Source organism: Struthio camelus, chromosome 5 (genome assembly GCF_040807025.1).
Source record: "Struthio camelus isolate bStrCam1 chromosome 5, bStrCam1.hap1, whole genome shotgun sequence".
Lineage (NCBI taxonomy): Eukaryota > Metazoa > Chordata > Aves > Struthioniformes > Struthionidae > Struthio > Struthio camelus.
In genome coordinates, this window is record NC_090946.1 from 45,562,520 (window position 1) to 45,586,709 (window position 24,190).

The 24,190-nt window shown below is 45.1% G+C and overlaps 1 protein-coding gene across 2 annotated transcripts in view; it reads right to left on the reverse strand.

The window, feature by feature from the left end:
* GALNT16 (polypeptide N-acetylgalactosaminyltransferase 16) overlaps positions 1–24,190 on the reverse strand; it is a 74,854-nt gene that overhangs the window by 25,528 nt on the left and 25,136 nt on the right. For both annotated transcript variants that reach the window (XM_009689887.2, XM_009689888.2), the window contains exons 2-6: positions 13,743–13,918; positions 10,621–10,719; positions 3,622–3,689; positions 1,861–1,926; positions 649–770 (exon numbers count right to left, since the gene is read on the reverse strand). In XM_009689887.2, the coding sequence (XP_009688182.2) occupies positions 649–770; positions 1,861–1,926; positions 3,622–3,689; positions 10,621–10,719; positions 13,743–13,918 (531 nt within the window). The remainder of the gene's footprint in view (positions 1–648; positions 771–1,860; positions 1,927–3,621; positions 3,690–10,620; positions 10,720–13,742; positions 13,919–24,190) is intronic.

The window sequence follows — 24,190 nt, forward strand, 5'->3', positions numbered from 1 at the left end:
GCTCAGATACTTCACTGAAAAAAAGTCAGGTTCTTTCTGCTTAGCAGTCTTATGCTGCTGCCAGCAGCTTGACATTAAGAGCAGGAGTATGGTAAACATTTATGGTCATCCCTGGTGAGCAGACATGAATACAAGCATCAGAGCCTCCAACCCTTCTCCTGGGCCCCCTTACTCCATGGGATCCTCGCTTGTGTGTTGGCAACTTGGTGGGACCATTAAAGGAAGGAAGATTTAGCAGTGGCGAGGCGGAAGGAAGATGGAAACCATGTAAAGTTGCACAGGGTGTGTTGAGAAGGTGTCTACACTATGTACAGGGATATGTACATATATGTACATGTGTACATATGTACATATGCACATATACCGCATAGGAGTGCAGCACCTCCAGGAGAGCAGAAGTAGGAGTCATAGTTTAAGGACTATGCCTTGCGCCCCGTCCTTCAACACCTCCTGCCCCACCAACAGGAGAATGCAGAAGCCTGTCAGGAAGCATCTCATGCATTTTCCTCTGTGACAGCCTGTCTGAGGAGGAGAGCACTGGGGAAGGCTCTGTCCTCACCCACACTGCTCACGGCATGCAAGGGCAGAGGATCCACCAGCACAAGACAGGCCAGCCCTGTACATCCCGTGGAGGGGGACAGTGGTCACCTCTTTCACTCTCTGAAGCATCGGCTGCAGCCACTCGCTGTTGACTTCACAGTGACTATCCAAGAAGGTGAGGATGTCAGTGGTGGCCATGTCAGCTCCTCGCACACGAGAGCGAATCAGCCCTAGGATGAAGAAGGGACAGCAGAGGAATAGGAAGGTTAGTAAGGTAAACAGCTGAGCCTAATTCATAAAACAAAACACTCTGTGGCCACTACACGAGAAGAGCAAGTAGCTCTTCTACCTTACATCTCTGTCAGAAGCGGAGACCATCTAGAGCAGGGCAGCTCCTCTGGAGGACACACAGCAAGCTGAACCCTCTCAGGCCACAAGGAATGGCCTCAGGTATTTCACTTTCTTCCATGCCATTGAACTTTCATCTGGTTCCTGTCTTCATGACAGACCCCTTCCCCTCCAGCTTTCCCGACAAGTACATTGCTGCTGCCTTGGCTGTGTCTGCTTAGTGTCCTTCTCATCACAATACTGCTGGCTCTCTCAGAACTTCTCCTGAACCAAGCACCACTCTCTGCTTGCTGCCTTTCTAACTACTTTATCTACGTTTGTCCTTTATTCCGCCCTTTGATCAGAGAGGTTAACTTGGCCCCCAGATGTCTCTGTACTTTCTTACAGACCATTCCACTGCCTGAGATGACTTTCCCAAACTGAGCAGTCACTACTGTCTCCCCCTCCAGATCCTCACTCCACGCCTCTTGTGCCCCAACAGCTTTAGAAATATGCCAGCACGTGCGAGTCAGATTAAAAAGCAGCTGGGGAAAGTCAGTGTTATCATATATGCATGTAGGAGACATATGAGAAATAACTTTCCTTAACTGTAGCATTTATGATAGGTATATGGTTGTTTTTCCCTTTCCCACATCTACTAGATGGCTTGTTACTTTATACTGTGAGTTTAACAAAACAGGACTCACATCTGCATTTATACTGTTAAAGATCTTAACAAAATGCAGTTCCTTTTCTAGCTAGGGCATCTGGACATCACTTCTCATTATTTAAAGTATTAATGAGAGCACTGAAGCCTGAGAGTTGTTAAGCCAGGTTCTCCCTCCACAGAACCTCCAAACTAGGAGACCAAACCCTTGTACTGAAAGTACAAGCTGTAACCACAAGAAACAACATGAAGGGAACTGGCAGGCAGACAGGGCCATGTGGAAAAATCAGCAAAATCTTTGTATCTACAAAGTTTTCCATACTCACCTTCTCGCCGAGTGTTGCGCAGACACTTGACTTTTGGGATCTTGGTAAGGAGCTGGCAGTCCTCAGCTTAGATAAAGCAAAAAACATTCGGCACAAATGCATGAATGAGTTGGCTTCAACCGAGAGCTCCAATTAACCGTTCTCCTGCATATCCATGGGAGGGGAAATTCTGCTTTCACTTAATATCACATTAATCAGCCTGAGGGCCTTAATCCTGTTGTCAGAGGAGCGCACAGAAGAGTGCTGCTTGCTTAACTATCCTCCTTGGAGAGCTGAGCCTGTGTTTCCTGATGCTCAGGGGGGCTGGGCCTTTGCCCTTCTGTGCTCAACCTTTCACAAGAGCAACAGGGCAGGAGCTGGCCACGTGGCACAGAGTGCTGATGAAACGGAGGGACTATAGGGAGCCAGGGCTTTAAATCATCAAAGCACCAAGTAAAAGAGAGTCCTGCCGTATTAAGTGATTTCATCCATTCTCTTTGCCCTCAGCACCTCAGCTGGGCATTTCCCCTCATTTGCTCTCAGGCCAATTTCTGCTCCTTGATTTTATTTAATATAAGCAACAGGGATTTGACCCACTTCCTCAGGGACACCATTACATTAATGCCTAACTGAGGTCTTTGTTGGCAGCTTGCCAGAAGCCTGTGGCATCCCTCATTTACATTACCCAGGGAACATGATGGAGAGCAACAGTTACCAGGTCCAGCCCAGCGGCACCAACGAGCACCAGCTCACACAGCTTTGTGAGGCTGCGCACTCACATGTGGTGTGCCTACAAAATGAACTTTCTCTGTTCCACCAGGCCCTCCTCTTCCCTATGTTTATCCCACCTTCGTTTTCCTGTCTCACCCCCTTTCCTGTTGTTATATCCCCCCACAGACTCAGTGCCCTGGAGAGAGTGCAAAGGCCATCAGTCAAAGTGGACCTCTCGGCATGCTTCTGCAGGAGCATTTCCATTTTCAAGGATGCATGCAATCTGAAATATTGCTCTCGTGTGGATGCTTTCGTAGCTACTGCACCATCCAAATGAAGTGGCAGGTGCTCTCGATTGCAGGTGCTCGTCTAGTTGTGACACACAACTAGATTTGGATCTAGTGCATATCACGGGAAAAGCAGGAAGTCTTCTGCCCTAATACCTCACCACTACAGCACAACATCCAGGAGCAAGAGTAACTGTAAGGACAAAGGTGGGACCACAGCCTGCAGTCTGTGGGTCTGGCAGGACTCATGCACAGGATACTCCTTCTCATGCCAGGCTGCAGGAGAAGGTATGGTGCTATCTGAAGCAACAACCCCTATATAGCCTCCCTCAAGGATGCCCAGGATCCGTGACAGCCTGAGACAGGCAGACAGCCCCAGCCCTGGCCTGCTTGCAGGACACTAGGCAGCAGTTTTCGGTGGGCTCCATCACATCCTCTCTGTTTGTAACTACGCACTGCCACTCACGTACACCACATCTGTGTACATATCTGCATTAAACAGATCATGAAATAGTGTTTAACAAGACGAGGTGGAGCTCTCTGGCAACGAGGCCAAAAGCACCAAGCTGACAGAAAGGGAAGAGCCAATGCGGGGGGGAAAGAGGAGAAAGTGCTGGCCTCTGCCATGTGCAGAAGCTAAACTGGACCCAGAAAAACCTCTTTCCTTTTCCTTTCTCTTGCACACAGACAAGAGTATCTGTGAGGGAGGGGGACTGAAGAGAGCAAACAAAGGGGGAAAAGAGAAGGGAAGAAACAAGTGCAAGAGTAACAGGTCCACACTTACAATCTGAGCTGAAGTCGTCTACCAAAATGATCTCCTGGATGAGACTGGGAGGGGTGCGGTTCAGGACGCTGCAGTGACCCAGGGAGGAAAAAGACAACCTTCGTGAGTTGCCGCGGTAACAACAGCCGGACTGACACAAACCTGGTATGCTATGTATTACAGCAGGAATACTGAGCTCCACTAACGTGGCAGAGCCCATACTGGGGTCCATTAGGATCCTAACGAACGGACAGGCAGGAACACCAGCTCCCTGGGCATCCAAGAGAGCACCCACAGAGAGCTAGGATGTTTGAGCCTAACTGCACAGGTACCCACAGCCAGAGAGCTGGCTGAAGGACTTGGCGGGGAGCAGCTAGAAAAGCAGGCTGGTGCATGCTGTCTGCCTCAAAACAGAGAGGCAAAGCAGAGAGCACCGCCAGCCCCGAGGCGGCTGGGAGGCCATTCCTGCCTGCCAGACTCAGGCAAAGCTTCTCACCGCCAGGGAGTGCAAGGAGAGTTATCACTTTCCCCAGCAAGAAGCCTCTCATGCAGGGCTCAATGCCACACATGACACCTACAGGAGCTATCCCCACATTTCCCTTCTTTGGGAGAACTTGGCACTTTTCTGGATTTGTTTTTTCCCTCTTTTGCCTATTTGTTCTTCTTTTAACCTGGCCATTATGCTTTTTGAGAGTGCAGACCTTTTCTTGGGATAGGTCCCACTGTACATTGCAATATCCTCAGGACTGCAATGCGTTTGTGTCCGGAGGAGAGAGGCTTTCACATACAAGGAGGAGGGAATAAAAGCTTCCGTGCCCCACAGACATCAGTGCACTCTGGAGCCCAGGAGTCAGAGTGGCGTCATTAAGAAACCCACTGTTCTTCTACAGCTTTTCTTGCAAATCATTCCCTGCAGACCTGTAAACCTTTGCCTGCTGTTCTTTACTCACTTGTCAACATTTTTCTATTGCGGGGTCCAAAACACTGACCTCTTTGTCCCTCCCGTTTGTTCAAAACGCTGGAAATATTCTTCCATGACCTTTTTCAAGTCCCTTCTCTGGAGGCACAGCTTATTCTCCCTTCAAGCCTCCTTCTACACGGTGCCGCTATACACAGACCGGGTCCTCATTGCCTTCAACAAGATTATTCATGTGCTAAAAATCAGAGTCATGCTTAAACACCTTAATGAAGAGGGTAGTTATGAAAACTTTAATATTATCAAAACCAGAGGCACTGTCCTCCTGGTTCTAGCAATCTGCCTCATTCCATTGGCACCTGCTCTTCTGATTTGGAGCAATTTGGAGAAAGATTGCTGGCTACTTTTTTTCTTTCCTTTTTTTTTCTGCTTTGTTTTATACAGGAAATAGACAACAAGAGTAATCCAACGCTCCCAAGGATGGCCCTCTAAAGCCATAGAGAAATAAATTACTGTCTTGCTAAGCAGGATCAGTGATGGCTTTGCATACTGAGCCAAAGTTCCCTTAGTCTGGGAGGGTTTTCAGCACTTTGAGGAATCCTGACTGCTCTGCTGCTCAGTATCACATCCCCTTCTATTTCAGATTTATGTTGCTTCATACCTCCCTGTGAGTATTCGTGTTTTGAGCTTATTTGTCAATGGATAACTGAGCTTCCATTTTTCAAAGCTGAATCTCACTTGTTTTTCTTGGCTTCTATCCCTCTGGATCCTTTAGCACCAAGGGGTATGTGTGTGGGGAGCGTTCCTCTTTGCATTGGTAACTGCAACTTCTCCCAGCGTAACCGTCTGAATATTTCAGACAAGGTTGCCCCATGCAGAAATTCTTGTCTGTGCAAACTCAATGCAGAGCACAAGCAATCCAGACAGGCTACATTCTCCACCCACAGCAGTATAACGACTGTGAAACAGCATACTACATCTTCCCCTGCTACCCTATTAGCAATGCTTACAGACATTTTCTCCGTAAGTTTCAGATCTTCCAACTGTATATAACTGGAAAAAAAATGGAACCGCTTTGTTTCTTCTTCCACAACTCTCCACTGACTTCCCAGCAGAGAGGAAACTTTCCTCAAGAAGTTCACAGCTCATTGTTAAATGCCCAGCTCTGCTCCCAGGTCTGCAATAATTTGTTGTGAAACCTTGGGCAAGGTACCTAATCTTCTTTTCACTTTGTTTTCCCTGCCTTTTTATTTAGGAACACAGTAATTCTAGTATTCCTCTTCCATGAGGGGCAGAGACTGGCATGACACTTTTACTCTTAGGCACAAAATGTATTATTAAGACTCCAAATCCAAATGACAATTGCCTTATACAGCAGAAAAACAGACTCACATCAGTTTGTTTCCCTTATCTCAGGGATTCCTTGCCTCCTTTGTCTGTTCTTACAGTTTCCTCCTCCTTTCAGTATCGGAGTCCTTTCTCTGGCCCATCACACCACATCAGCATTGCCAACAAGTTTCTCTCCTCTGCTGATCTGTCCATCTCTCATCAGCTCACAGATGCCCCCGCTTATTCCAGGTGTTAGCAGTGGAGTATCTCTTTTCTTATTTGCTCTGAAATTGTCTCCTTTTTTGCCACTACTTAAATTGTCAAAGCCATTCTGTTAAGTTTTGCAATGAATTGCTGCACCAAACACTCTAGCGTTGTAATGTTATCTTTCCTAGCAAAACTTATAGAGGTTCTCTGCATAGGCGCTGAGCCACTGACAGGTGTTTGACTCTGTTGGCTTAAAATCTAACCATTCACCCTTATACTTTCACCCAGAGACAAACAGTATCCATAATACTGACTGAAATCAGAGATAAAGAGAAAGAAAGGGACCAGAGAGTAAAGTAGCTGGTTTTCCCTTATTCAAGAATGGTCACCACAGCAGAAGTGATGGTATCACTTAATGATTAATTGGGCAGATATAGCAATCAAACAACCATCACTCAAAAGCCATTTTCTCTCTGAGGTGTACGGGATGCCAAGCAAGTAACTGGTTTGAGAGTGACAGCTATGTTCTGCAGAGGAAGTGACATCAAGTAGACAAGCAGCTCTTGACTGACAGACATCATCTGCAGAACAGAAGATGCCAGCAACGAGCCATTTGAAATGGCATGGTTACTGGTGGATAGCCTATTTCACATTTTTCCCCCACTCCCCTCATTTGTCTCTTGCTGGATCTTTTTAACCAGTTGTCTTCCTTTACACTGAAAATAAACCAGTAAAGTTTATCTGAAGGACTCCCTGTATGAGACCGGCAGCGTTTGAGGCAGCATGGCCCATTCGTGCACCAGCCTGGTCCCTACAGGGGCTCACACCCTGGTCTGCTCAGTGCAACAGGTCCAGTTACCCGCTGCCTCGTCCTTCAGCAGAGGAAAGTAGCTGGAGCCCACAGAGGGGGGCAGCCTGCCCCTGCTGCCTCCAGGGACCAAGAGGGATGACTGAGGGCTACTGGAGAGAAGTTATTCCTCCTCACAGTCACTCCCCTTCCCCCCATACCCAAATGCTTCTCCCACTCCCAAGTGGCAATAAAAGCACATCACTCCCATTTCTTCCACCCAGCCGCAGCAGCAGAGTTCCCAGGGCAGAAGGAAAAGTTCAGCAGCTGCTGCCAGGGGTGAAAGTGCATGTGTGCACATACACACTTGGTTAGCAGGAAGTCTTCACATCAGAATCTGGGCCCTACAGCTGCCAAGATTAGACCACCATGAAATAAACCATAATGCAGGAGTCTCATCCCTGGGTCTCTTCAAGACCTTTCCCTACCAGCATTGCCATTCATTGGGGTTGCCCTGCGGAGTCATCCAAACATGGGGAGACAGTATCTAGCTGCCGGGAGCAAAGTTAGACTCCTTCTTGTTTTACTTGAAACCTCAGTTCAACCACAGCCCCTTCTTCAGGTATTTCTTCCTAGACTTTCCTACAGTTTTACAGCTGATTTTGGAGTGCCCAAATTCAGGCACTTACCAGTCAGGCTTGCAAAGGTCTCAAGCATCAAATCTTCAACTGGCAGCACATATTCTACTCACCTCTGAAGACTGTGTCTTTGAGAAAATTGTTAGCCATAGCAAATTTTGCCCTCACTGCTGCTCATTTTTATCAATTGTCCTCTTTTACCTCCACTGCTTCTTATCGCATACCCATAGTATAATTATGATCACTAAATTTGGGAAAAAGGCCCAGAGTAACAGTGGCATCATATTTAACTTTCACCAAGTGCGTCTCAAACGGTTAATTCAAATTATCTAAATTATCCTGCTTTACCTAGCTTAAGAAGGCTGTTATGGATGTAGAAATAATAACAGCCTAGAAGCCTGACTAGTCAGCAGGGTAGCAGGTAGTGCAATTTTATGCCTCCTGTTGTTTAATGTCACTGTGGTCCTCTGTGGACTCACAACCAGGCCATAAACTGAGTAGAACAGAACAGTCCTGTCCCTTTCATACTTGTCATATCCCAAAGTGCTGTAAAATAATTGGTTGTAAAATAAATGGTCGGTACACTGACTGTGTAGGCGAATTCAGGAACAATTATACTCACAGCAATAACTCAGCCTGGCACATTCAAATGTGTTTTGCTGAAAGGTAGGACTCAGAGGTTAGAGAAGATGTCTTGAAGAACACCCTGAAATCTTCAACTCTCTTCATAATGGTACTGTCAACCTGCAGGCAAGGCTCAGCCCTGTGCCTCTTCTAACAGGAGAGCCACGACCTGAGTCTTCACTTTTGTGTACGGGTGTCAAATCTCCTGTGCCTCAAAAGACAAGGCTACCAGCCAACGCTTTGTTGTGTGACACTACAAATACTACTAGAAGCCAAGAAGAATTCAGCCTTTGTGACCCCTAATCAGACAGCAATAAATAGGGGAAAGTCTTTGTGAAATTTGATGTAAGCAAGGAGTACATCAGGTGCACTGGCTGCAAACTATCTGGCAATAGAGATTCCAGTGGTAGCCAGAGGCTGTGGAGGAAATGCCAACCAGCCTGGGTCCTCACAAGTGCATTCCTTCAAAGGCAGCAGCATCGAAGGAAACAGCTTGAACAGATGGGCCGTCCCCCTTTCAAGGTCTCTATTGAGAGATGTGGGTTGCAGAAAACCTCAGAGACCAGCTGAGATCACATCTGAGATTGGTGAGGCCACATCTGGAGTACCGTGTCCAGTTTTGGGCTCCCAGTACAAGAAATACATGTACATATTGGATCAGGTTCAGCAAAGGACCAATAAGATGTTTGAGGGATTGAAGCATCTGACCTAAGAAGAGGGGTTGAGAGGAGTGGGACCCTGGAGAAGAGAAGCCTGGAGAAGAGAAGGCTCAGATAGGTTGTGGAATTTTCATCCTTGGATTCAAAATCCAACTGGATACAGCCCTGATCAATCTGTTCTAGGTGGCCCTGCTTGAGCTGGGGGTTGCACTAGATGATCTCCAGAGGTCCCTTCCAACCTCAACCATTCTGTGTGATTCTGAGAACGCAGTGTTTGTTTAGATCCCAAACATGCCAGCAAGCCTGGCCTGTTAATGCGTTGGCAACCCTCATCTGCTAATTAATATGCATCACCTCCATAGGATCCGACTATTAGTTTTTCCCTCTATAGGTTACTGCTGCTCCAAATGTCATCTTCTCAACATTCCAACTTTCGTGGCATCTGGCTATTTAACTGGCAGCCTTGAGATTTTCTTAAGGTTCCTACTACCATGATTTCTGAGCGCCCCATCATTTATTGTATGACCTATGACATAATCAGCAGAAATGTCCTGCTGTTGCCCTAGTAGCACCATGGCTCCAAACAAATCTGCTCATTTTTTGAACAGTGGCTCTGTAGAACTCATTTTATGGTTCAAATGAAAAGGAAAGGGGAGAGGTAAAAAGGCAAAATGTGTTAATGCAGTACACACAGGTTTCTGGAAACAAGGAGGCACCAAACCTGGCAGATAGAAAACCAGCCTTCCAGCCATGAGGCCAACTTGAAAAAGCCTACTATTTATTCACAGAGCACATTTCTGCAAGTCCACAGGACCTGGCAGGGAAGCAATCAGTGAGGATGAATAATCCATTCCAGCTAGCAGTACCACCAGCTCAACCTTTCACCTGAGCAATTTGCTCTTCCTTCAGCCTCCACAGGCTGTTCCTGGACCTGCTTGCAAGCTTCAGGGACCCTTTGAGCAACTATTTGAAAAGTCAGAGAGGGCAGAGGGCATGTTTTTGTAAAAACTAAAAGGAAAAGAGCCTCTCCAGGTTCTGCAGAGGCGACAAAAAGGGGAAGGGGCAGCTGGAACATTACTTTGTGGTACAGATAATTACATGTTCCCATCTGCTGGGGATACTGTCAGGCCCTATGCCACACATTTAAGTGGTTAGTTGTGGCTACTACTGACACTCAGATACGAGGAGCCACAGATACGAGGTAGCAAAGGCCCTGTAGGTTTGTTAGGGCCTGTGCACAAAGCCCCAGGAAGGATCTAGCAGGCCATTAGGTTCACTGGCTTTTTACCAGCAAGCAACTCTGAGCATCTGCTTAGGCCATGCTCCACCATGCTCTGAGACCATCACCTTCTGCTTGAAAGTACTTACAGACTTGCAGACCATGTTGCTGCTGTGACTGACCTGACCCCAGCTATTGTTGGGGGCCACCCCTTCCTATAACGCATGCCCTCACCGGGAGCCAGCTGCCTGTTCCTGCCTGTGGAGTGAGGTCTCTCCCAAGCCCCTTCCCTCAGTTGTGTCTAGTACCCCAGTGTCCCCTCTTGTTCCCTCACTCTCCCAAGCTGTACTCGGACTGCTTCTGTCTATGGACAAAGGCCCAACAGTCTCTTTCCTGCTGCTAATGATCCCCCCACAGAGCCTATCTAGCTGCTCCCTACAGATATGCTCTGTCCTTGAAGGTATGTCCATCCCACTGATCCAGGTCCTAACGTGTTCTAGTGGGCCAGCTGGAGCAGAGATCACAAGCACTTAGGGGAATGCAGCCACTTTTCTCTCCCAGTCTCTGGAAAATGTCTAATCCCCTCACCAGTGCCCTTCTGAGTACCATCATACAGGCTCTGCGCCCCTCACTGAACTCACCTTTTCACCGTACGCAGCAGGGTGGAGCGAGCCTCATTGTGGAAGGTGATGATGAGGCTCGTAGCTGGCAAGTCTGTGTCGTAGCGTACAGAGGCACACCTACAACATGGGAGAGGAAAAGCATAAGCCAAATGTCTCCTTGCAGCAGCCGCTGGGGCAATATGCTTAGCATTTCTAAGGCAGGAGAAAATTATGTGCCAAAAACAAAAACAGCACAATGGAGTTGCAGCAAGGGAGGCCTCAGCAACTCCTGCACCAAGATCACTGGAGTTAAAAAGAACAATGAGATGAAAGATTAGTGTCTGTTGAAAGACAAAGTTTGGCAGCCCTGACACCTAAACTCATAATGCAGCTTGCTGAAGAGAACGTGTGGTTTTCTTGGAGGACAAAGATTCAACATCATGGATTCTAGTCCCTGGATTTGCCAGTGAGTCATGCAGACTCGTTTCTTCATGCATAGGACATGCACACACTAAGGATGCATGGAGCTTACAGATTCAGACATTGGTATATACAGGCTTTACGGGAGAGGAAAACACTGTCTAGTACTGTGTGTGGCCTGCATTAGAGAGCTGCTTACGCTCAGTGGCTTCTCTTTGCAACACTAACACCTCTGCTGGCAATGGAAACAACACCTTCTCACGTGACTTTGTAACCTTAGGTACGTCCATTCATGCGCACACTCAGAACCACGGACTAACTCTGGATCAGCCTGCACCAGGGCTTATTTTGGCCTTGTGGAGAACAAGAATTCTTGGAGGAGAACAATTCATAGACTTGCATCTTGGATCCTGCTCAGGCAAATACTAGGAATGGCAGATATGGCCTGATCTGCTCCTTCAGTCTCTGCCCTCTTCTTAACTTTCAGCTAGGGACAAATAGCAGTCAGTCTGCACTCATTCCCTGTCTGATCAAGAACCCATCTCTAGAATTGTGGCCTGGTGTTTTTAACTGCTCAAGGACACACTTAGACTGAATCAGTTCTGGGAGGGAATACAATTCATTTCTCATGACTTTATAACCACTACTTTACTTCCACATTTACTTACTATTTTTTATGACTATTACTAAACTGTTACTATTTTTTTATAACCACATTCAATCTTACTGCTCTATGACTATTCTAAGCTATTATTTTTTTTTATAATGCACTATTTTATTAAGGGGAGAGCAGTTTCTTACAGCAATTTTCAAACATATAAAGAAACCTCAATAAAGGCCAAAGTGGAAAACTTGAGACAAGGCAGGAGACATCTCTCATTTATTATTGCTTCAGAATAACTCCATGACTTAGAAAAAATAAAACCTATTAAGGCAACAGGAAGTGGAAAAGCAGAAGAAATTGGTGTATGTGTTATTTGGGGAAGAGATGCCAAGATCTCAGTGTCACAGAGGACAAGAAAGAAGTTTGTGCTTGAAAGTTGGGCCTCTTTCGTTTGGATCAAGGAACATCTACATGCTGTGTCAAAAGCAGCCTGTAGGATGTGGACTTAAGTATGTCCAAGCTCTGCCTGGGGGCTGGAGGAAAGTGATTTGTTAGTGACCTATTGACCCCCTCCCCCCCATCCTTAAACTGAGGGTCAGATCAATTCAGAACACGAGGAAGGTCTTTCTCAAACCACATCTAAATGGTTCCAGCTGGAAAAGCTCTCAGAGCCATCCTAGCATCCATTCCAAGATTGCTACAAGACAAGGTATTCAAACGCAGCTCCCCCATGCCCCAACTGCTGCTGCTGCAAAGGGGAGGAACATGGGAATAGGTTTATCTGCTCTGATTATCTGTTCAAGGTCTCCGCATTGCAAAGCTAGGGCCTGTAATGGCTGTACCTTTCCAGGAAATCACATACATGCTGTTCTGCAGAATAAGGTTGTGCACTGCAGTACAAGTACAGAGATGGGGCTTCTCACAAGAAGTGTGTTCTGTGTGCTACCACAGATCACAGATGAAAATAAATAATAATTCACCTTTGAAAGGGGCAGTTTTTAGGCCAGAACATGACAGCAGATTAACAGACTAACATGCAATGCTACATGACAGGGACAGTTGTCAGCAACATAGGACATGGCACTGCTGCCTCTGAGTCACTAGCGGGCCAATCCCAAGTGCTCTGCTGGGGGACAGGAGCACAAGACTTGAATCTCACAACCAAAGTCCCAACTGCTTGCATTCACAAAGTGCCCTAACGGCTGTCAGTGCTGGCAGGCTCACAGAGCTTCATTTCTCCTGACATCCCTTCACAGTTACAATCAAGTCAGATGCCAGGTTTTCCGCTTCCAGCAGCTGTGATGTGTTGCTGTACAATGCTAGGTAGAGTCTATCTTCCAGCCCAGACAGATCACCATTTCAGACATGGTTTGTGTGCTTCTATTTTTTCTCCATTCAAGTAGGCTCTTCTACAGTATACTATCACCATGAAACCTACAGTTTTCAAGGTACAGTGTTATCCTTCCAGATGCTATAGAAATTACAAGATAATTAAATGAGCACTACTAGCAATTTAAGGATAAATTCAGTCAGCAGAATAAATTCACCCCCAGTGAAACAAGGACAGAGCAATGAGCACTTTGCAAGCCATGAAATATTCATTGCACGAATATTAAAGTCACGTTAGCTTCATTCTCACCTCAGCAGTACTCATCCAAACTGTTACACTCAGGACAGAAAGAATGCACCAAACAAGCTGCAGACAGCCCAGGCTGCTGGTGAGAAACACAGCAGCTAACGCAGAGCTGCAACAACTGTGCAACTTGCCCTCCAGGAGAGAGGACACCGAAAATCCATGAGTGAGAGAGGAGTTATGCAAAAAACAGCTGCCAGTCATGCAATCTGAGCTGCAATAGATGGGAAGTGCTGCAACTCAAAAGCTGAAATACTAAGCCAATGCTAGGACCTGGGAGAAGAGTTTCTAGAAAAGCAACAAGGTGGGGCTGAATAGTCAGGGGTCACTGCACATTTGAGACCCTTCCAAATTAACCGTGAAACAAAGTGCGGTAATGGATTGAGCTTGCCACATAAAAACCCAAACTGCCCTCTGTTAACATTGAGAACAACACAGGAGGCCACTGGACTCCCTAAGCCAAGCAGTGGCTGGGGCTTGGACCAAGCAAGGGCTGCGTGGTACCTGTAATGCCTGGTGTCCCGAATGGGCCGATCGCTGCTGAGTTTGTCGCTCTCTAGCTGATTAAAAGCATGCTGGCGGTAGGGGTCTTCTCCGGCCTTCAGCAGCTTTGAAGACAAGTAAGCCTTCTCGTCAAAACCTTTCCAGCTGCTCTTCTCTCCTTGGGGAGCCCTTGTCATCTAGAGCAGAGCATCAGGGAGAGCATCAGCATCAGGGAGAGCAGAGAACTTATACTTAGACACTCGTAATAAACTCAGACACACGTACGCTAAGGCAGACCGTTTGCCACAAGTCTGGAAGAGACTCAGGTATGGAGGAAGGCAGGACAGGCAAGGACTTGGATAGGAAAGCAGGAAACCCTCACAGAAGTAATGTTATAAATACCTTCCCCCAGGAAAATTACAGGCCTCACTCTTGTCACCAACTCAGCTTGTGATGAAAACTGTTTTGCTGATAGCACAGAGCCAAATTCTCTTTAGCACTTGTTATACAGAACACTCTTGACTGCAGGCATTTGGAAACCCTTCCAGGCAACATGGGCTTGAAAGCAGCCTCCAACCAGTCTGCTGAAATAACAGTGTTTTCAGGAAAACCAGTTTCAATCTTTTGTTAATTACTATCACATACAAACACAGGCACAGTTGATTTTACAGGTTCACAGGTGTGCCTTGCCCAGCTTTGGCCAGCCTCACATAAGAAGTCCATGATAGTGTTTTGAAAACTGCATGTGATTGTCCCCAGTCCCAGGCAAGAGTCTGAACAACTGGTTCATCCTCTCTCTTCTCCCTAAAGGCTTCTTGATCATCCTGCTTTTGTGTATCTTCCATATTTCTTTAGCTTGCTTTCAAAGGCCACAGAATCAGTGCAACACCAACACTAGAAATACATTGATTAGAGACTCTAGGAGGGAGGAAAAGCACATTCCTAGCCCCACTGAACTCTATTAGAATGGAGATTTTGGTTGGAAACAGCTTAAAATCAGTAAAATACTTGCTATAAAACAATTGGGATTATTTATGCAATAAAAGCAGTTCAATAACCAGAACAATCTATGGCAGCGGTTTGCTAGACTAAATCATGCAAGAGCCATAAAATGCTCTCAGCTTTGTATGAAGGAGTGCTGGAGCTCTCTAAAACTGCTGGAAAGATCAGATTCTGGCACAGTTATACCTCAGCTCAAAGCACAAGACCTTGAGATCTGTCCGTGTAAAATAGTTAGGATTCCCTCTAATATTAGGCTTGATCGTGTTTCTCTCTCTGCTACAAGGCTCCTTTTAGGAGTTTTGGAGGACAAGAGACCATAGACTGGTCACTGCTATCAGTCAGAGGTTGCTTGAGCTGAATTGCTATCTCAATGGGGTGGGAAAGAACTCAGCCCCAGTTCCATGGCAAGTTCCTGAAGGAGGAGAACATTTAGAAGAACAAATGTCTCTGCATCTTTCCCTGAGAAGTGCTTCTCCTTCGTTCAGACAGCTCTATGAGTTAGACAGTTGGGTAAGGTGATGGGAAATGAAATTCGGTGTAGACAAGTGCAAGGTAATGAACATTAGAAGAAATAAATTGAACTGCTCATGCACAGTGATGGATTCTAAATTAACTATGACCACTCAGGTTAAGGATCTGAGTGTCACTGTGGACAGCTCAATGAAACCCTGTGCTCAGTCCACAGAGGTGCAAAACATAGCAAATAGAGTGCATTGAGAATAGGACAGGGAAAAACTGAAACTATTATAAATGCTATTATATGAAATCAGTGATAACTCAATAGTCATAGTCAGAGTGCAAGTTTTGTCAAACCAATCTCTGGAAGGATCCAGCACAAAGAGAAAGGGTACAGAAGTTATTGAGGGATAAAGAGAAAACTAAAGGACTATTTAATTTGGAGAAAAAATGAATGAAGAGAGAGAAAAAAAATGAACTAGCCCACCAAATTGTGCTACTATAGCCAAGATCAGCCTGATGTTCAAATTTCCCTTTCTTATAATACAAGAATAAGGGAAATGTCTTTTCATAGGAAAAGAAAACCCACACCATTTTCAACACAAAGAAAATTATTCAAATAAAGCATAATTAAACTGCTGCATATGGATTCACCCTAGTTTAAGATTCACACAGATGTATTTTACACAAATATTTTACGTTTTTCTTTCTCTCCAGACAGAGAGCCCTGCTATACCTCAGTGGAGGGGAATGGAGTCCTGCTCCCTTCCACTTGCAGTAACTGCTGCCACAGGACAGAATTTTCTCTTCAGTTAGTTGGATTAAGAAGACTACTCCATATCTGTACAAGTAGTTTCACATCCTGCTGCTTAAATTTTCCCGTGAGATTGTGTTTTCAGTAGTAGGAGGAACCCTTTTAGTACCTCTAAAAACTGAAATGTTTTTCCCCTTTTTTAATTTATACTAAAAATCTTATCGAACTTAAGCTTCCATTTCTCTTCTTTCTCCTACCCTAGAAAACACCACTAATTTGTACCGAAAGTGCAGCTGATTCTGTGACTTCAAATATTTTGCAGCTAGCCCTTTGCTAGCTATTTGGTCTGCCAAGTCCCAGGTAACGAACAGCTGCTTTGGGTTTATACTGCCATGAACGTTGTGCAGAGTGCTGGAGGCAGCAACAAACCTTTAAGAACCATTTTGTCAGGACCCGCATGGCCTGGGGGCTCCCCATCCCTCGCAGCCAGGGCCTGTCCCACTGCCCCAAGGGAGCAGGGGCAGCCAGGGCAGCCCCAGCCCTGGGCATCACCAATGGACAACCTTGGGCCAGGCTGAGATGCAGTCCGGGCAAGGGCAGGGTGGGGAGGCCCGGGAGTGGGCAGGGACAGGAAGGCTGGGAGCACCCTCAGAGCCTGGACATGTTTAAACTTAGACTACTACACCTAATTCATCTAGATAGTATGGCTTTCACATTATCCTTTTTAAAATTGATGTATAAGAGGACTGGGAAGTAATTTGCAGTTAAGAACATTTCTCATTTTTATCTCGATCAATATCTCTTCACGCTCTCTTTAAATGGGGAAAAAAAGGCAGATTCAAGGAATTATAGTTCAGACAGCCTAACTTCAATTCCCAGAAAGACACTCTAACAAATAATTAAACAAACTATCTGTGAGCACCTAGATGATAACAAAGTAATAAATGAAAGCCAGCTAAGACTCGTCAAGATCAAACCAACCTAATTTTCTTCTAGGACAACCAGTCTTAGGGATGTGGAGAAGCAGTAAATATGAGGCATCATGACTTTGGTAAGGCTTTTGATTCAGTCTCACAAGATAGTCTCATTAACAAGCTAGAGAAAAAGTAGTCTCGATGAAACTGCTGTAGAACAGGTTGGAAACCTCAGGTTTCCAACCAGAAAACTGGTTGGAAAGCCATAGTCAGAGCAGAGTTACCAACTGCTCACTATCAGAAGAGAGAGGCTATGGTGAAAGCAGCTCTTTAAGGTTTTCTCTGGATCCAGCACTATCCAATATTTTCATAAATGGCTTGGATGTTGAGATAAAGAGTGCATTTATTAAATACACAGGAAATCCAGGAAGAACATCAGACACGTTGGAGAACAGAATTAGAATTCAAAATAACTGCAACACAAAAATTGTCTGAAAACAATACATGCAATTCAATAAAGGCACCACAAACTACTACAGTTCAGCAAGACTGCGCTAATCTAAAGCATGGAATAAATAGCAAGGTAGCAGCTCTGCAGAAAGGTCCTAGGTGTTACAGCTCACGGAACAACACAATAGCAAAGTCCAATACTGAGAGGACAGCAAATTTCATACTGAGTGGAGCCCAGACTGCTCCAGATAAGCTTGGCAAAGTGAATATGAAACAAATATTTAAGGGCAGACTTGCTGTATCAGACTCCTTCCTGGAATTTAGATGTTTGACTATAGGACATTGATCACTTAATTCAAAACATACTCGTCAGGAGCTGCACAGGTTCTCTATGAAACAGTAGCTAGTTCCCTGCCAAACCAGCTGCGGTCAGTGGGCTGACTTCCACCCCTCCTTCCCTTCTCTTCACATTAACACCTCTCACTTCAGGAAGAAATCAATACAAGCACATATGGGCTTTGGGTGTATATAAGGCACAGTACGTACAGCTGAGTGCAGAGTTAAGACTCACCAAATCACCAGGACATCTCATACCCTACAGTTCTTTATGCAGCTACACACCCTTACATCCCCACACTAGTGGTACTTACGAGAGCAGAAGTGTCCAGTTCCTTCTAACTGATGCTCTGTGATAGATCAAAGAAATTTATTACATAAAAGCTGAAGTAAAGATGAATAGGCACTGGAAATTTGAATGTCTAGACGAGGGATTAGCAAAGTGGTTTGCGTTAACTAAAGTTTGACCCAAACATTGCTGAGACCTCCAACAAAATTCACATACCAACATTTTGAGAAATACCGTAAACGTTTTTTCTAATCTCACTTCATCATTTCTCATTTTCACATAAACATCATTTTCACCCTTCCAGTGAGAAGACTGAGTAGTTGCTCTTCTGATGTTGGAAGCATATACTTATTTGCATTTTGACATGGTTCAAGAGATCATCAGCTACTTAAGTGGTTAAACTAATGTCATAAACAAGGAATTAAGGGAAAAGAATTAGTACCATGTACGTGTGTGGAAATTCCAGAGCCTCATTTCTTGACTACCATAGAGATACTCCTCTAGGCTTGATCACTAGTAAGATAACAAGGCTATAACATAGACTATAATATAGACAGTGCCATTCATCTCAGCACACTGTGAGTATCTGCCAGACACAGGCATGCCTGCTCCGACCTCAAGAAAACAGCCACTAAAATCAGAGCAGTTTGGGTTCCAAGATATTTTTTGTAGGAGCAGGCTGGTGAAATTCAAAAAGGATAACCAAATTTGAAGGGTTGTGAGATATCATTGCTTAGTATGAATAAGGTGTGCAAAATCAACAACTGTAAGTGCAATTAATCCTTTTACAGTTAACGGAAGGTTAGCCCAGCAGCAGTTTTACGTGATAGGATGTACACTTTGCAGATCTTGCGTATCTTTCTTTATTGTGGGTGTTTGTACAACTGAATAAATGGAGCATGGGGCTTCCATACTTCTCTTTTTTGTTTTAGGTTCATTTTACCAGCTCTGCTGAATCCCAGGACAGAAAAGCATGAATCACACGCCTATCCCAACAAGTGTCTTTTCAGGGATGAACAGGACTAGTCCAATTGCTATTCTTTTCCTATATAAATCAATATAGACACAAACACAGCCAGGGAGTAGCAATGCCACCAAACCTCCCTGCCCCCCCAAAATCTTCCCTTTGATTTATCCCACCACCCTGCAGTGGTAGACAGGCCAGCCTCACACACCAGCCATCACTGTGCTTGGGGATGCTATGGAGACACTCGCTGCCTAGTGCTGCCCTGCACTGCACAGGTTGCCAGTCTGGCTTCCCGAGTTTCAAGAAAGGCAGGCAATAAAAACCTACAGTCATAGCCCTCTCTTTTGTGCCCCAGGGTCTGGTTCTCTCCTTCAGAAGCTTTATCCACATTGCTGCAAAAGAATCAGGAGAGGCTCAATACGCTGTGTCTTCCCTTTGGTCTCTGTAATCTATATCCTCGCACATGTATGGACTCCAAACAGCACACAGCACAGACAGGTCCCAAGAAAGTCCCAGGACATCTTTCTTCCCTTGGGAGTAAACGCCTGTTGATGGGCTGAACCTGCAAGATGCCTTGAACATCTGTGCCTGAGGGCAGTTGTTTTGGAGGATATGTTGTAATTCCAGTTGAATTTATGAATCCCAGAGTGCCCGTGGCTCTTGTTATGGCTCATGAAAGAATCCATATACTTCTCTGAAAAATAACACAAAATACTTTAAGAGCAGAGGCTGTGCCTAACAGCATGGGGCCTATTTTATTCACGCTTTATTTAACTGTGTAAAGCATTTTAAATGTGGTTTGGGACCTGCTCTTACGGAACTTCTGTTATGAAATGTTAATAAAAATTACCATAGTTAAACAGAACCATCTCTGATCCTAGAGAAGTTCAAGTGCTGACAAAGGGGCTCAAAGATTGATTCAAATGTTTTGTTTGTAGGTTGCACAAACTGAAAGTAACACAATGGAAGCAGTAAAGCAACTTGAATTGATTAGCTCACATGTCAGCTAATCAGTCATGAGGTTTTGAGTTTTTCTACTTGCATCAGCTCTGGACTATCTTGAGGCCTCCTGCCAGTTCCAGAACAGGGCTGGAGAGATTGGTGGGCCCCCAGTGCCCCCTAAGGATAGGCTGTGGCTGGCAAGCTGCTGTTGCCAGCTCATGGGGTATCTCCAGGGTTTGCGGAGAACAGAGCTGTAGCCACCTGATACTCTGTCCCAAGTGACAGCGGGAGTGAGAAGCAGGAAAAGCCTGCTGGAGCTTGATTTCCAGCATTGCTGCTTGTCCAAAGTGCCTCTTCACCTCCCTGTTCTTTTCTACCATCTCCTGACTTACTGCCTTTCGTGCATGCAAAGGCCCTTCTCTGCAGCTATGCAAAATTGGATCTCCATTCTCTTCTGGTTTAGCCCCAAGAAACTCTTTTCTCTCCTACGTGTCCCAGCCTGGTGGCCAAGAAGCTGCAGGACTCCATCAAGAATTTCATATTTTGCTCTTCTCTTCTTCTCTCATAGTTTTGTCAGACACTGAGCTGTTGACAAGAAAAAGTCCCCAAGGGTGTAGCCCTACGCAGGTGGAAATCTTGCATGAAGAAAGAAAAGAGAAGCAGTTATTTTTCTCTGTTTAGTTTCCATAGCAATGTTCTCCCCACACCCATCAATTTTTGGATGCTACTCTCAGAGCATCCGCCAAGAACTGAGACAGAGAAGATGGCACGGCGTTTTCCATGCTGTTGCCTACGGTCTGCATGCAGTGAACACCACATTCTCCCATGCTGCTCATCGCAAGCAGCCAGCTCTCATGGGTTACTGGTGTGGAGGATTTCAAAATGGGATGTTGCTGACTTACTGGTCAGATCACAGGGTTGATGGACAAGGCTTAGCCATTGCCTTTCAAGTAGGCTTTCCACGGTTTGGCAAGCTGGTCTTTCGAGCAGCTTGGCGAAGAACGTAGGTAATACAGGGAAGAGAAACAAGCACAATGTGGGGAAAATTTAGAGAAGGAGCAGTTTAAAAAAGTGAGGATAATTAAATAACTTCCTCTGCGGTCAGCTTTAAAGTACCGGAAGGAGCAAACATAGGTGTGCCTCGTCAGGGATCAAAGAAAAAAGGTTAAGGAGGAGCAAGAAAACTTGTCCTATGATTCTCCATATTCTCCATAATGGTCCTACCATATGATTTTCACGCATTCTCTGCTTTACAACTTCTTAGCCAAGACAGATCATTTCTACCATTCATTTGGAATCCTATGGCTAACACTAGAATAAGTGAGGTTGTGTGCGAGAAAATTGCCTTGAAAAATTTTACACAGCTGGAATGCTGTATTTTCTACTTGGAAAAGGTCTCACATGATACCTGTTTTACAAAAACTTGAAACCTACTTCATAAAATGCTTCATACTTGGTTTGGATGGCTCTCATGCACTTGCTTCCTTGTAATTCCTGAATGAGGAAGGGCACTAGAAGGAGAGGGGCACACAGCAAAAAAAAGGGATGAAGAAGGTATAAGAGACAGTGGAACAATGACTGAGATGGAAGGAATTATTTGATTCCAACATCTGTTAGGATTACAGTATTTTGGACCAGGATACGACTGTGATCTTTCCTTTGAGACTGTAAGAATTCAGAAGCAGAGGCAAAGGAGGAACACTAGGAACAAGGGATTGTTTTGTTATGGGCTGAGCAACAGTTTACCTAGCCAAGATGAAGGAACCTTTAAAGTGTGCACAGCAAGGCTGGCATTAAGAGATGCATCTGGTTTCCACTTTGAGCATATGGCGTAGGTGCTAACAAACCAGGAAAACTACTGGCTCATGAACTCCAAATATGGCAGTATCCAGTGCATGTCAAGAGAAAAAAAAAAGGATGATCTAGCAACATTCTATAATAAATAATGCAACATTCTATAGCACCTTTTTTTACTTTGGAGGACGCATGTGGACATACACTTCAAGATATCCAGCCCTTCAGAAACCAGAGGATGACATTCATGGGAGAGAGCTCTTGGTTTTCAGCTAGTTCTGCTTCCGTGAGTACACTCAGCCCCAAGGTATCTCTTAGGAGATCCATTACAAGCTGTGGTTCTCAGATAGCTTCACAGAGCACTACCGTCATCCAGCTTCTCAGAATATGGAGAGATAGTGTCTGTCCTACCACAGCCCCAGCTGCTTGCTTTCATATCTAAGAACTTACAGTCTAGTTTCTAGGGAAGCCTTGCAGCATCTCACGATCCTGCTTGGCTATCTTTTTAGTCATTCAGTGGAGAAACATCCTTATTGTGATATTTCATCCTAGTCCTGCATGTCCTTATCTGCACGGGGGAATGCTTTCAGGAAGTACGTCTGGATCACTTTGTTCAGGACCCCAAGGCAAGGTGGTTCACCGTGAATGCCAACGTTGGCAATAGGCTTTTAAATGCTTGTTCACAGGAGGGTAGTGACGTAGTCACCATGACCCCAGAGCGATGGAGGAGGCACTCAGTCCTGAAGGTATGCAAAGTACTATGGGATGACAGCCAGAGACCTGCCAAAAGTACGCAAGCACCAGCACATACCTGCAGGCATACACAGGCACAGGCTGACACAGTTTGAAAGCGCATGGGGCACTTGCTGCCATGGCAGTTACGTGAGCTCAGCATCACACTGCATGCAAACAAATCACTTCCACATGCAGTGACTGACTTCAGCGTGAACTAATCTTCCCCCAAGCTCATGTAGATTAGCAGTCTATGCATAAATCATGCCAACTTGGATTCCCCTCTGGTCCACAGTTTACATTTGCCCTGATGTATACTCGCTGTAGAACGATAACCTGCGAATCAGAAATTTGTTATACCACCTCACGTGTGACAGCTACATTTTCCTGTCCGTACCATGCTTTGCTGCTAGGCAAGACAAACTTTCCCCTCCATAGAACGGGAGACAACTTCTATGAAGTATGTCTCTCCGACATAGTTATGAGACCCTCACACATGCCTTGAGAAGTTACCAGGGGCTGGATCCTGCAAAGTTCTCTGGCCCAGCTGCTCAGAGGCAGGAACGCATTGGCCGTCACTGGAAGGAACATGAGACTCAGTGCCCTGGGACATCCTTTTAGTTTTTTGTTTTTAGGCGTGTTGAATAAAGCAAAGCAGTGGAAGCCAAAAGAGCTCCAAGGATATTTGCCTGAGGGCGCTCCCATCTGAACAGTTCAGAGGAAATAAACCTGCTCGAAAGCACGGCAATCCAGGCCCCAGATGAGGTGAAGCAGTTGCCAAGGCCTATTTCTTCCCTGGGTTTGAACTCTAATGCACACAGATGTCCATTATGCAAAACTGGAAATTTATATTACAACTTTTGTTTTTAATATATTTGACATTCCCATACATTGCTTTTTATATAAATACCCGCATGTCCAGACACACACACCCATCTGGCTTCTATGTTCATTTGACCTTCATCCCATTCCTTGGAGTATAGCCATTTTTTCCCCTATTTGATAAATTCTTGTCATGAAATGAAGGCTGCCATTTCTGCTGATGGAAATCCTTGCAATTCTATATTTCTCTCTAGGGGAAAACAAATTGGATAAAATGCTGAATGTGAGGGAAAATCTGCAGAATTATTGAGTACCAACATGAAAAAGGAGAATCAGGCTTGTGGGGTTGTTTTTGCCTGAAACAACACTTGTTTTCCAAGCATACTTCTCTATCCGTACATAACCATGATAACATCTGGTTGCAGGGAGAGAAAACCGACACGAAAGTAAACCTCAGGGACAACTAAGGGAGTAGGCAGTTGACACTAGCACTACCACCAAAATGACAGCATTGTCAGGAGGAGATCCCAAGGGGGAGCAGGAAGCAGAGTGCCTTTAGGAAATGAACATTTTGGACAGAGGAGTGATGGTCACAGGGGCAGGAAGCTGCCTGTATTCAGACATCTGTTCAGTACCACATAGCACACCTCCTTAGCAAAAGCCATCTAAGTTACTTAATGTATATAGGAGTACTTCTCTGCTAAAGGTTATACATATATAATTTGTAAAAGAGTATTTTGCAGTCCTTCCGAGTAAAAGAGATGCTATGGAATGCTGCACTTCTTCCTCTGGAAAAATATCCCAGTCTTTATTAACATGTAAATATGTAAAACACGCCCCTGGTGTCCAAGTGATTTTGAAGTAGTTTTGTTCAAATTAAGATAAAGAAAAAAGAATTGGAAGAATGTTTTGTTATTTGTTTTCTAAGTGTTAGTTTTTCAGTGGCCATTTAGGCATTACCTGAACCCTGATTTATGGCATCTCATCCTATATCAGGATTTAGATGACATC